The 14,958-nt window shown below is 32.0% G+C and overlaps 1 protein-coding gene across 1 annotated transcript in view; it reads right to left on the reverse strand.

The window, feature by feature from the left end:
• Positions 1-14,958, reverse strand: part of LOC128547398 (guanylate-binding protein 1-like) — a 44,954-nt gene that overhangs the window by 8,867 nt on the left and 21,129 nt on the right. The window contains exons 2-7 of the mRNA XM_053520133.1: positions 9,266-9,459; positions 8,838-8,965; positions 5,446-5,552; positions 3,814-4,247; positions 2,687-2,970; positions 2,094-2,309 (exon numbers count right to left, since the gene is read on the reverse strand). Coding sequence (XP_053376108.1) covers positions 2,094-2,309; positions 2,687-2,970; positions 3,814-4,247; positions 5,446-5,552; positions 8,838-8,965; positions 9,266-9,459 — 1,363 coding nt within the window. The remainder of the gene's footprint in view (positions 1-2,093; positions 2,310-2,686; positions 2,971-3,813; positions 4,248-5,445; positions 5,553-8,837; positions 8,966-9,265; positions 9,460-14,958) is intronic.

Genomic DNA, 14,958 nt, shown 5'->3' on the forward strand with positions numbered 1-14,958 from the left:
CAAAATATGGAAAGTCATTAATTCAGCTATATAATATCTATTTTACAACAATTGCTTTATCTTAAGGACGTAAGGTCATGTCCTTAAAACACGACGTCAAACGACATTACGTCATTTTCCGTTTTATTTCGAATGTAATTACGGTCAATTTATTCGTTATATCTAACATTGCAGCCGAGTTGAAATTTTGTTGCAAGTTTTTTTATCAATTTCTCATCTACTATCTGTCTATATACGGCGTTCAACAAAATTTACATGCGGCTGCAATGTTTGTCACAAGCAAAACTATTAATAATGTAGTTCTAGGTGTTAACTTTATTATCTTTTTGAAATAAGAAATCAGAATTGACAGTGTCAGCTAAAGGGAATCTTTAAATCAAAACATGTTTCTTTTGCAAAACTAACGTATACTTTTAATGTGAAAACAGTGTAGCCGACATAAGGGTATGTGAAATATTATGAACAATTTACCATTATTTTGAACCGGGCATGTATTTATGTTATAGAGACAAGGGCAGGGATAACCACAACGCGTGTTTCTTGCAAAGTCCCCAAAAAGATGTAATATCGATTTGATATATATTTATCAGCAATGTGTTAGTTATCAACATGTCATGCTAGTGATGTCTGAATAAAATTATAGTATCAGCAGCAATTATTTGACTGAAAACCCTAATAAACTTTTTGTTTGCCACAATGAATTAGGGATAGTAACCTGGAAATTGAGTTGTTGATACTCGAGTTATAGGCTAAAAAAATAAATACATGCGCGGGTGTGTTTTCAATTTTGTTTTACTGGAATATATTTTTGACATTGCATAGAACATAAACTAAATCAATTGCCGTTAAAGTTTGCAAAAGATAACGTATCGCACTTAAAACTAATGTAAAACAAAAAAAAAGTGGACGACACATTTAAGGTCCAAAATAAAAAAGTCAATTCGTTTCCTGCCTTTATCTCTAGTTGAAATAACGTTTCTCAGCAAACTGTCAAGAATAAGAAGTGAAGTGGCATCTAGATATTCGCGACTCGTTTGAGTACAAACTGCTCTCTATATACAAAGGGAAATTAATGAAAAACATGGGATGCAGTCACGTATATATTACTAGATTCTTTCTCGAAATAAATGCAAATAAACTTATTTTGGATGGTGCGTCATCATCCAAAACAAAATCTTCATGTGCTTCCTGCTTCATCTACTTAAAATCAAAATATACACATGATTATCAATTGTTTGGCGTCTTAGAAGTGCATTAAAGCCATCTCATACTTTTGGTATTACCCTAGTAAAATGTCATTTTGATTGTTTTATGTATAGAGGATGGTTGATTTGACTTGTTCCATGATAGGTTAAGAAAAAAGTGACTTCGTTTTTCAGCAAAAAACTTCCATTTGATAAAATGATCATTTATATTTGTTTCTTTCTAAATTGAATTTGTAAAACTGATAAAAATGGTCGGCAGTGCCTGTCTCGCATTTTATCATTTTCCCTTTCGTTTAAAACATTTATTTGAAAAGACACATAAAATATCTAATCTGATATTCTTTACTGTTCAAATTCGTACGCTGCTTTGTAAATAAAAGACAAGGATTATGACGGAGATCGTATTCAGTATTTGTCCACTATATCATCTACATGTATAATTAGATTTAACTAAATATTAAAAAAATATCCAATGCCTATACCGTAGTATTTCATTAAAATATTTTATCTACAGATACTTACTTCAAATGTTAAAAGTACGCATCAAATGAAGTTAACTTTACTAAACTTATAAATTAATTGTGTAACTATGTAGAGCTGTGTCCTGCAGTAACAGTGGATTGTTACCAAACAGCCAGTTTTTAGTTAAAGTAAACATTTATACTCTGTTTAGTTATACTTGTTTTAAGTGTTTACTATTTTTTTTATCTAAATGCATAGTACTGTTTTTAAACAAAAACTTGTTTATTTTATGTTTACATAAACTGCACGAAGCAACTGACCTTTATTTTGCAGACACGATATTTAGATGTAGTATTCCCATGCGACCGAAAACAATTCATTTATGTATTGTAAAAGAATGCAAATATAAATGTACACATCAATTACCTCAAAACATAAAACAGATAACGTTCGTTTCCTGTATGTCTGCTCAATTTGCTCTATGTCACGTTGAGCGGGAATCGGATCAGGATCATCTGTATCCTTATTCTTCTTTTCCAGCATCAGTTCTTCGTGTATTTTTGTAAGACCTTTCGTGCAAGTCAGAAAAATCTGACGGCGATTTTCCATATAAAGTTCCTCATACTTTTTTGTAATTTCATCCTATAAATTAAAGTGTTAAAATAAATAAGGAATTCTCTTATATCATTCTTGAGCTCTGTTTTTAATGTACGTATATATTTTGGCGTAGTAGCGTAGGAGTCTTTCATCACATTGAGTACCCTAGTTATGTATGCGTGTGTACTTGTGTCGGAAGACGTGATGGGAGGCACTTCATGAATGTACAAGCCGATGCATCCATTGTTCGTGGTCAGGGTGCTACGAAAATAAGGGACACCTCTGTAGTCATTGCATATCGGATTAATTTAATAACCCAATTAAAAATAAACATTATTTATTTCATTATGTATCACAGTAAGCTATATACTTAAACTACCTTCAAATTTTAAGCTTTTACGATACACATTTAATGCAATTACCACTAATGTTCTCTCAAATATGTCTGGGTGGTATGGATATGACAAGCGTCTGTACTGATATAAAGACGAACGTTTTATCTCATTAGCTTCTTTCAGAAGTTCCTTTTCATCTATTTTTGGCAGACTTTTTTCAATTTCATCCACTTGTTCCTTGATTTTACATAAAACTCTCTCCACCACTCTAGAGTTATGCTTCTCTGCAGCATTCGCAAACGCTCTGTCAAAACAGATCTGTCTGTGTGTCTGAAGTTCTTGTGCAAAGGTTATTACTAGACTGCCAAATACTGTAGTTATAACACAATATCAAATTATAAACGAGTTACAGAATTTTATTAATTGGCAACAATAAGAATTTCTACTTTAAGTAAGAGTGAGACAGTTCGGTTTTGCAGTGTAGCAATGAACGTTTGGATATTCATGATGGTGTATACAATTAGATTAAATGTTTTAGGCATTTTAAAAGTTTCTTGGACATTAGCTCAAATTGTAATAATGATACTAAATTAAAAGAATTTCTACATTTATTCCGACAACTTTTGCCGTTAAAAATGTTATCAGTGTTTATATAAAATGATTAAGAACAGACCAACTCTTTAAGGTGAGCAATTACATTTCAGCAATAGTTTATGACATTGTTCTGTTTTTGTACTGAGATTTGTTTAAGAAACAAAAACACATTACATAATTATAGTGACCTCCCTATTAAAATGTATTATCTATTATTTTTATGAAACTGGTAAATTTCCTATTTTTAATATATGAAGTATTTAAAAGAAGATTTCGAAGTCATCTATTTCCAAGGACGCTAAGGTATATTGCATCCTGGTATATTGCATCCTGTTTCGTTACATCCGTTTTAGAAATATAGGTTATTTGCTTTGTATAGAGAAAAAAATATAAGCACGTACAATATTTTTCCGAGTGCATATTAATTTCTTCGATTCAAAACTAATTACCTTTTTATAACATACGTATCTGTCCAAAAGCCTGAATATAACTTACAATAATCGACATTCAACGACACACATTTAATGAAAGCAATAAAATGGGAAATACTGACGTTCCAGGTTCTAATTTTTACTCAACGGAGAATAGAAATGAAAATGCATTGAAAACAAAATATTCACCTAGACCATCGATTGGTTTTTGTTCGAATTTTATCATCTTTGCGAGACATTTGAACGGCCTCCTGAGGACATACTCCTTTAGCTCTGTCATATTTTCTTTAAACTTGTGTTCATATTCATGCTCGTCAAGTGTATTCAATTTATTAAGTTTCTCATCCGCAGCTGGCCGGCCGACAACAAAGCAACGTCTGACTGGAAAGTACGTTCGTATGCATTGCCTTGCTTTATTGTAGTCTCCATTACCTGGATCTAAATGATCTTTTAGGAAAGATTCAAAGTAGTCGTCCGGGTTTTGGCAGTCTTTCGGTAACTGAAGGTAAAAATCCCTCAAACATAAAACAAATGTTGGCGAGACGAAAGGAAGGAGTTCTTCGCTATCCGCTTTGTCAGCATTTTCGATCATCTGGCAATGGTTAGGTAGTTTTGTAATGATTCTGGTCTTTGGTTGAGGAAATTTCATATAATCAAGAACTTATTTTTATGACAAAACTATCAATAGAGATGAGTCAGAAATAACAGTGTCATTATCAAGGGAATTACATATAAACTGCCTTTTTATCGGAAAGATAATCAAATAACAGTGTAAGCTTGTATGATCACCAAAAATATGTTTTATATAACATCTACATGTATTAACACTGAAACATCACCGAGGTCATTTTGATTAAACCTTGGACAAGGTTACGTTTAACTGCTGACATTGACCTAAAACGGCACACATATAATGTATATTAGTTCCCCGAGAGATTCAAATTTGCACTATCTCTGCATGTTCATGGTATCAAAGGGAACTTCAGTAAATATGGCACCGCTGATTACACAAACAATTGAGGCCAAATTTGATCCTCAACATATCATTTTGTCTCTCCTGTCAATCGAGAAACAAGCGAAACGGTGTAATGTTTGAGAGTAAAATATTGTTATTTGTTTTGTTTTGCATTTTGTTTGGTGTCACGTTTAATTTTCATGAAGAAATTAATGCCTCATATTCGGTTTCCGCATAATGCCGTTCAAAACGAAAATGCAAATACAGTCTAACCAGTCTTAAGCAGCCAGCCTGAGGAAACAGACAATTTTGCTGCTTAAGCCAGGTGACCGCTGATCAGAGGGGTAGCCAGTATACATATATTTCAGACTTTTCAGCCCGGTTCTTTTACGTTTTACTCTTATCATTTTATAGACACATTCAGGTGATGAAAGAAATATAAAAATAATATCACAAATATTTTGATACTAATTAAAGATCGAGTATTATCTTTAACCGAGATCAAACTGTGAACAAAAAAATTGACACGAGGTGACACGTTAATTGCCTTTTAATCATCTATACGACTTCATTAAAAACTATATTATTTCTTGGGCGCTATGTCAATTTTTCAAAGTTAAGACATTTGCTTTTATTAGTAGACCGTCCTTTTCTAAATCGACCCTAGGGATTATATCATAACCACAAAACAACAGAAATAAAGACATGCAAGATTAAGAGTACTGTCAAGTAAAACAAAATTGTCAGAAGGATTAGAAATTACAAATAAACGAGAGCTATCAGTGCAATTAATCATCCACATTTTTAAGAAGTGCAAACAATCACAACCAGTAGTTATTTTAAATAATTAATAAATAAAAGGATACTTAAGTCTGTCAAGTAAGTCCATATTGACGACGCCAAATGTGTTGTAGATTAGTGTACTACTCAACAAAAATGTAATGGTAAACAAGCAGTTGTCGTTTACGTGGGTCTGAAATTAATTGAAACACATTTAACATAATGATTCAATACAATTACAAATAAAGTTCCATATAATGTAACGCAATTATTCCTGATGTTTCTATAAGAAAGGAAATTAAACGAAATTGAGACTTTAAAATTCAGTGCGTTACAGTGTTTTTGTTAATTACTTAGAATGCACTCGGCTATAATTTAGTAAAGCAAATGCAAATTGTATCACAACTGTATAGATCATTGATCGTTACCTTCTTTATTTAAACTTTCATTCAACAAAATTTCGTGATTACAATACCATTCCTATATAAAAATTGACAAGCACAACAATTTTTCATTCAAATGTGTGATGAAAGGCGATAGCCTTATTACTCGGAAATACTGAATACAAATATAATGAGCTAACCACGCAAAAAAAACCCGGAAAAGCCCGAAACCAATATGTTATTAATTTGTTTATATATATTTTACATTTGAATGAAACGTAGCAAACTATGTCAAATTCAGTGTTCGAAATACCAAAACTGATTCCGAAAAGACAGAATGCTTCTGGGGTTTCTGTCAGTAGTTGCCAGACAATTTATGTGCTAAAGAAGTTCATAACCACTTAACATTTCAAAAGAAATAATGATTGTAATAAAGTCTAAATAATCATTTCATACAAATGTAACTTACTAATAAGTTTTTAGCAAAAATAGAACTATAGACAGCTTTTGCTGTACATTAACTGAAGTGAAAATGAAAAAAAAAAAGTCATATCCTCATGGGAACATACCTTGCGACGTTAAGAAATAAACTTTAAAACCACGAATTAAAACTTGAGGATACATAATGACATTTTTAATTAATTGATAAATCTATTTATTCTCCAACAAGACATACAGCTATGTAAATCTGCAAAATCATTCATTCAATAAATCACAGAAAGGTCAAAATGTAGAGCTGTCACATCAACCATCATTATTAATATTGAACATTGGTTGACGGATGTGACGCAATAAGCATAAAGTACTGTCTGGACCAAGCAAACGCTAATTATTGATTTGTCAGTTACACAGTAAAATTTTCCTAACACAAGCCACAACAGAATTGACAGTTTTCAAACTCTTAAAGTTATCATTTTCAACCTAACATGTCTAATACTAGTATTCCAAATGTTCACAACATGGGCACAGGAATTTGTAATTTGTCCTAATAACTCTTCTATCACAACAATAGATACCATGTGCCTATTAATTACAGGGAAACCTATCAAGCGTTCCGTCACACCGAGTCCACTTTGCAAAGGTGATGGGAACATTTTTCGACAGCCTTGCTGGTGTTCACAAACCACGTATTATACAGCATGTATAATCATCATTAACAGTATCATCTTCAGAATCATTGGAACTTCCTGGCTATAAATTAATAAGGGATTGACCTGGTTGAGACTCTAAGACTTGAATTCTCGGGCTTTCCGATATTTTCTTTTTCTTTGATTTGTCTGACTCAGACATTTGCCTAACCTTACTTTTACTCTTTGACTTCCACCCTTTAGTTCCTGTTGTGCCAACTGCATATAAATTGCATTATCTGTATTTTCTTTACCACAAACTGTGGCTCTAACTGTCTAGACTTTGACACAACTTTACCTCTTTCAGATTCTGTTCTCTTTTTTTAAAACATATCACTGTCTGATACATATTCCTTACCTGCAATCAACACCCCTTTCATAGTTGCAACACTCTGAACCTTCAGGCAACAATTTGATATGGGATTGGTTTAGGCTCTGAAAATTTAAATTTCAGATTCAGAGAACGATGCTATATAGAATCAATTGGATCTTTTCATCACTGCGACAAGGTACTACTTACAGAAATACCTCGCAATTTCACCAGTCGGTCTCATTGACTGTTCCTGATGTACAAGGGGTAGGACTTTTCATATGATCCAGATTCATTTCTACCCCGGAAATATTAAAACTGGTGGCATAACGACAGCAATAGCACTGCCGTATCTTTGTATAGTTACAGTTTTACCTTTACCTAAGTTCATAGTTTTTGGGCAAATGTCAAAACCACCTACAATACCAAGTGGTTTGTGCTTCACATAAACTACCTTCTCATCCGGATCAAATATCAGATGTGGCTTAACAGGCAAGTCATGCGTGTTAATATAAGCATGTTAAGTTTTTAAAGTACTCTGATATTACACTTTCTTTTGCAATATCTGTTCTAACATGCTCCAATGCTCTTTCTGTGATTTTATCCTTATATCATACCACAGTTCTCTAAGACCCTTCATCCATTTAGTAAAGATTACTTTTTGTTTCGGACGTTTACCAAACTGCAGAGCGTAAACAGATGCAAGGTCAACGCACTTTTTGACAGTATAATCGTACCCATAACTTGTCATTTTTTCAATATGTTCTACAATTTTTGCCTCTTCATACTCGGTGAGAAATGGAGGTGAAGCTTTCGCATAAACCCATTTTCGGAATCAATCTTTTTAAGCACACAATCTCTCGAAGTATTTCCTGGCAAAAACTTGTAGTACCTAACACACTCATTCCCTTTTCTTTCACTGACTTGTAGACATTAGTGAGAGCAGTTGGAGAATACAATCTGCATTTCTTTCTTACTGGCTGAGAACGAGCCTAAAATTAGAAAAGAATAGAAACTTTAAATACAAAAGTTTTTCTTCTGCCTCGAACATAAATCCAACAATGAAAATATGCTTGGACTTTTAAAACATACGGAAATCTTGAAACCGCCTTTCAAAAATGTTAACAAAGCGGACGGGTATAAGGTTTAGATAGAAAATGGGATTTTAGCAAGGGAATGATTAGGAGTAATGGAAAAGGCAATATTTAGGAAAAAATGAAACAGTTTGTTGGTACTTACTTGTTTGAGTCTCATTTTGTTCACTTTGACAGCTGATTACACTACACTGCGACACAGTAGAATTTTTGCTACGGTCGCGCATGCGCAATGGCAAGGCACGTGCTCTGCGTCATTAATTAAGATGGCCACGAAACGATGGTCTCTATCCTAGATCCGACGACGATAAATGCAATGTAATATTTTTTCCAGCGTAAAAACAATTAATTTCCTTACTCTTTCAACAGACATGTAACATTTTACAATTGTAATACGGTGTGCAAAAACGCGAACGAATAATATAATGTAAATCCACAAGTGCTACCATATGTAAAGTATATACTTTTGAACACATCTGCAGGTAAAAAGTGGCGAAATAAAAGTTTTATGTGTATTGTGTATTTTAAACTACAGAGAAAATTTAAAACAGCTGCAGAGCTCACTTTTTTCGCATCTCCGAAACCTTCTGTATCAAGAACCATCAATATCTGATCTCTCTGTGTCGGATGGCGAATGCATTTAACCCATATACCTTTAGTTTGAGAGTCTGTGGAATGTCCTATTTCGAAAACTAAACAGAAAAAAGAAACAGTCATAGAAGAATGAACAATTAATAAGAAAGAACATTTTTCCCTAACATACGCTGTTCAATGATATAAAAACGGATGATGAATTTGTCGTTTAAGTAACTTCTTTAACAATATCATTTTCCTAAACATTGTTGAATTTTGTAGTAAGACGGACCGTGTGGGTCATATTAGCAACACTCGCCATGCGTTTAAAGTCAAGATATAGAACATTATTCCATTAAGTAATTGAGAAATAAATAACATACGAGAGTATAAATAAAGTTGCCTTATCTTATTCTCACCGCATTTTTCACCCATTATGTAATTGGCAAGAAACGACTTTCCACTTCTATATGGCCCGCAAATACCAACAATGCTGAGAGGAGCGTTTATTTGACGTATTTCCTCAAGTGTATCATCTACTACCGTCAGTTTACCCATTTTATCGGCGGAAAGAAGAAGCTGTGCTGATGTAAAAATATTTAGTTTATTGAATCTGTAATAGAAAATAAGAAAAACAGTTTGCCCGTGGTAATGTATTATTATTACCCTTAAGTAATAGTTAGACAGCAGTACTCAATATAAAACAAAAGGCTACTTCATTAGGACAAAAGCACAGGGTATCAAAGGTGTGGACAAAAATACCAAATATATTTCTAACTTAGAGAAAAACAAAAGAAAACAAAATGATTTCAAGATTAAACGTACACGGAGATCACAAACGAAAAAGAAATATTGCAAGAAACGAAACTTTTTTATGAGAAACTATTTTAAAAAGACCCGTTGTCAATTATTTTACACTACAATTTCCAGAAAATAACAATAAACTCAACGATGCACAAAAACAGTCATGTGAAGGGCTCTTAACAGAAAACGATATAAGCATAACTGATATCTTACTTGGTGCTTATATCTACATCATGTTATAGGGTGACTGCATTGACACGACCACAAAACAGCGCTTCCCAGGGTTTGATACGTGCCATTTGGGGACAGAACCGATCCAGAAAATCTTGTAATTAGGGCTTTCCTTATACCTTTGGTCGAATGCACATTCCTTATTGTATTCAATGTGGTATCCCTAATTTTGTAAAGCTTCAAATCATGCAAAGGTAGCTAGACGCAATATAGCAATGATCCTTTTTTGGGTGGGATTAAAAAAGCAAGTAAAAACTTCGGCCATGGAATAATCAACTCTAAACAACATTTTCCTAGGTTCAGGTAACGTGTCGCAGTGATCGCACGGTTCCGATATGTCTTTACGGTCACATTCATTGCAAAACTGTTTACAGCAACAAAAATTTGGTATGTTCTCTCTTATATCGAACCGACAGTCACAATCGAAATAAAATGTACTCTCAAGGAGCTTTACATTAAGATTAAACGTATTTTGGTATTGCAATACAGATTTACTTTCTGGGTAGTATTAGAATCTAGGGAGATGCCTGACTTTGTACACTGTGTGGCGTTCCCCAATAGCCGTAGTTTTGATATTTACTACTTTCGTGTTGTGTCCTCTGATTGGCTTATGCTCTTGATAACTTTGAAATTTTTTAATTGTAATCCTACTGACTATTCATGTCACTTTACAAATGAGTTCATATAAGAGCTGAAATAAGACTTTTCTCGAAACACATCACAATTAGTCTTAATAGTCATAAATCGATTGTATATGTTATAAAATGATGTTTTCAATGCAAAATAATCATTAAAATTGAAAATTTTTGAATTTTGACCATATTTTGAGTCGATGCGCCTATTTCAGCAGCAATTTCTGCTATAGAAAGGTCAATATTTTGTCTCCAGAATGTTTGAAAATGCACAAAATGCATCCATTGAGTCATATTCATGACAGAATGAATGATATTTCGGAATCAAAGTGAAAAATAATGCATACAGGTGAAACTTTTACCAAAATTTACAATGAAACGACCATAGAGCCTAAATCTAGCCCAGAAAATGGGTAGGGGGTGGCCTCACTTAAAGGGAATTCCTATAGATTTTTATGCGCATCTTTCTGCGCAGCCAACACTTTCTATGGAAAACTGAACTGAAGTCAATATTTGTTGAAACATGTTACAGACAATCTTAAATATGAGGAATTTTGAATGAAATAACATTTTTGATAAGTTATATCAGTAATCAAATGTTGATACTGGTTTATGTTGTATTGACAAGTATCATGCCTGACAGGTATCTTGCTATTGTTGTGGTTGTGTTTTCACATCGCGTTTTAGTACAAAGACAGTGTTGTTCATATAATATAAGATAATTGACTTAGTACTGATAAGACAATATCACCTTTCAGATTATTTAGTATTCAATTATAGAAAGAATTAAGAATTTTTAAAACTTTTTTTTTAACTTTTAGCAGACATACATGTAATCAATTTGGCCAGGTTCGCGCCATTTCCGTCCGAACAGGTGTTGTATTCTAACGGTCTTAACATAAAATTTAGCCTGGTGACCCATACATTTTTAGCCATTTTACTGCTCACAATACAATTATCTATACACAAGAAGAAAAAGAAAAAATTCTATGAAAGAGTTTTTTCAAAATTTAAAAAAAATATTCTTCACTATGGGTATTTTTCATTGAAAAAAGTTCACAAAAGTAAATATGAAACAATATTTTTTTTTCATTTGTACCCATTATTGTAAGGACAGAGTATTACAAATATGACTATGATATCAATATAAGTATATAATAAAATCTGTAAAAAGAAAAAACCGTATTGTGCTGCCTGGGTGTATATTTTGGTTGGTATTTATAAAAAAAGCAGAAAATTATGAAAATGTTGAAAATTCGCTGGCAGTTTCAGCAACAGTGGGTGTGTTCAAAACATTTTTTCACAAAAACAAGCCTGGTGACCTATTGTTTTTATTTGTTCATTGTTTTCAGCACAAATTTTCCTATCATATATGTGAATTTAAAAGAATTCTATGAAAGGAAAAAAACTATAGGAATTCTCTTTAAATGTCTATATTTCTCTAAAATCTCGAATTTTCACAATGAAACTTGTTAACAAGTTCGGTATTACATCTTTCTTGAAAATAGAGATGAAAATGTTATGAAATTTGATAAAAAGTTATTTCTTATAGGTTATAATGCAGCAATTCGGTCCAAAATGTGCTTCCGTGGTGTAGTCGAAAGAAGTCCCTAAAAAATATAAACTATTTTTTCCATTTTTCGCGCATTTGCGCGTAAATCGGGGGCCAAATGGGCATTATTTCACTCGTGGAATGAATTTTACATAAAATAGGACACGTTAGTAGTATAAGAAATGATGGTTCTGGGACACTTTTTCCAATTTTAATTAGCCGCCCTCTTTTTAAAAATCCAAAGCCGGCCAATTAAAAAAACTAAAGATTTTAACAAATTATTGTTAAAACCTTTAGTAAAATATTATTAAACGTTTATAAATTATTTTTATTGATAAAATGTAAAGGTGCAAAGCCTCTGGTCTTTAAATTTATTTTGAAAAGTAATTTATAATTATTTGTTCATTTTGTTTTACATTATTAATTTTTAGCATTTTATACAGTAAATCATACAACGGTACTTTATCTTGTAACATTTTAATGAAAAATAAACAATAGTAACCACAGAGTGTACTTGTTTTGTCTTGATATTGAACACTGTTATACTTTACATTTGGTATATATTTAATTACTTCTTTTGGTGGAGGAAGTCCGAACGGGTCAAAATATATTTTATTTACATAACATACCCAATGTGTTCCAGACCCAACAGAGTCGTCCAAATTTATAATTCCACATTCTTTATTTAATTTTGTTTTTGGTAAATTATTTCTACTAAATACACCCCTAAAGTTTTTAATTTTCAATTGTTTAACCCATTGTTCAATTTCAAAGTTAGAAATAGGTTTGTTTATAATTTTTTTTTTTTTTACTATAGGAATTCGTCTGTAAGGCCTCCGTTGAGAATCAATCTGTATACCCTGACCATGTCCCTTACCAATTAACAAAGATGTAATCAAAGGTATTCCTAGACTAGCATCCAGCATACCCAGGAACCCACTGTTTTGTTTTTGTTTTTGTGTTAATTTATTATAATCACTCCAGATCCCAATAGTTGTTTTCTTTGATTAGTTGTAAGATATGGTGATATCATGTTTCTCTTATTATTAGCTACTGAAATCATACCATTCCCAAGTAACTTACTGACACCGGTACTAGCAAGCCCAGAAAGGGCACCGATGCCTAGAGGAGCTAATATTTTTGGAGCTATTTTTGCTGCCATTGGAAGAATTGTTTTTCCTATTAAACCAGCCAAAGCTCCTAAAATTCACCATTTCGACCTTGACTGGACATTTGTTTTTTTGAAATTGTAATTTCTAATCCCTTATTATTTCTAATAGACTTTTCAATTTGATTAATTTGTGTTTTTGTTAAAAGTAAAGGGAAGTTTCCACGTAATTGTTCATGTTTTAATCTAAAAGTATGTGGAAATTTATTATTATAAGCTTGTGCTAAATTTTTTTTCTGTCCATCTGTAAGATTAACTTTATATTCAATATAATTTGATGTCATTATATATTTAAAATTTATTTTATTTAAACAATAACAAGTTCATTTCCAATAGTATTTATTTCAACTGTTTCTTCATACAATACAATTGCGTAAACACGAATATTAGCTGCTGGTGCAATATTTAACTTAGCTGTTAATGTAATATGCTTAGGATCTTCTGTTATTACTTCCTTTTTATATTCCAAGTTAAAATGAACAAATCCAAACAAACTTTGAAAATTAAATCTATTTAAGAGACTTCCAGTAGTTTTGTTATTTTGTTTATAGTAATAATTAATTACATCGTCATATATTCTTGATATACTTGTGTATTCTGTTTCTGGATAAAAAACACCATTACCAACTTCAAGACGACAGGAGCTCAAAGTGCAATTATTATTTGCTGCATTAATTTTAAATGTATCTAATAAATGTGGGTTATGTTCTTGTGAATTACTTTTGTCAGGTCGTTGTAAATAAACAAATACATGTTGTGGTTTTGTTATACCAGCTGTTATTCTAAAGGTTATATTATTGTGTTGTGTATCAGTTGATTGTGTCACCATTTCCCGAAGATTTGACCATCTTGCTTTTGTAAATCTTTCAGCAATTAGATTAAGTCCAAATTCATTGAAAATTAAACGCGGAACCCATAGAATTAGTTTTGTTACAATTACTCTACCAGTATCAGTAACTTTATCTCTAAAAATTAATCATCCGTCAGCTGCAGTGTTATTTGAATTTGACTTGGAGGTAAAATATTAGTTTCTAAACCCTGAAAAAAAATGAATAATTATTTAACGGAATCTTAGCATTTACATTTTTACCACCTTGGATTGATAACTTCCTAGCAGCAAAACGACTATTATATGTAGCTTGGTCTTTTCTGCTTTTGGCGTTAACGTCTAAATAAATAAATTCATTTGTTCCAGTTGATTCTGCATAATCCTTAGATAGTTCAACTAAATTTTTTACATTTATTACCTTGTATAAATTATTACAATCATATACAATTTTTCCATTTTGTTTAACCACTAACTGATCAATTATTGAAGCTGCATTATTAATTAAAGCAATTTGAGCTCCATCAGCATAATTAGCACCATCAGCGAGTTTATTAACTTCAAAACTTACTTCAAAATAGTCAATAAACCAATCAAAAGAGCTTCTATCATTAATTGTAAAGTGATATCCGTTTTTTTTGTTGCTTAACATTATTTCCAAAGACAGATATTAAAGCTGTATCTAATTGAATAGGAGTTAGTTTCGTATCTTTCACAATATTGTTTTGTTCTAAACATGTATATATTATATATTATTTTATTTTTTATAAATTAATCTGTTAATACGTTTACGCGTCCCCGATCCTGACAATATTCTATTTATTCTCATATTAATATCCTCCTCCTCATTATTTGAATTTGTTTTTTGTAATTCCTTAGCAATTAAATTACCAACTGCC

The sequence above is a fragment of the Mercenaria mercenaria genome, chromosome 12, assembly GCF_021730395.1.
Source record: "Mercenaria mercenaria strain notata chromosome 12, MADL_Memer_1, whole genome shotgun sequence".
Classification (NCBI taxonomy): Eukaryota; Metazoa; Mollusca; class Bivalvia; order Venerida; family Veneridae; genus Mercenaria; species Mercenaria mercenaria.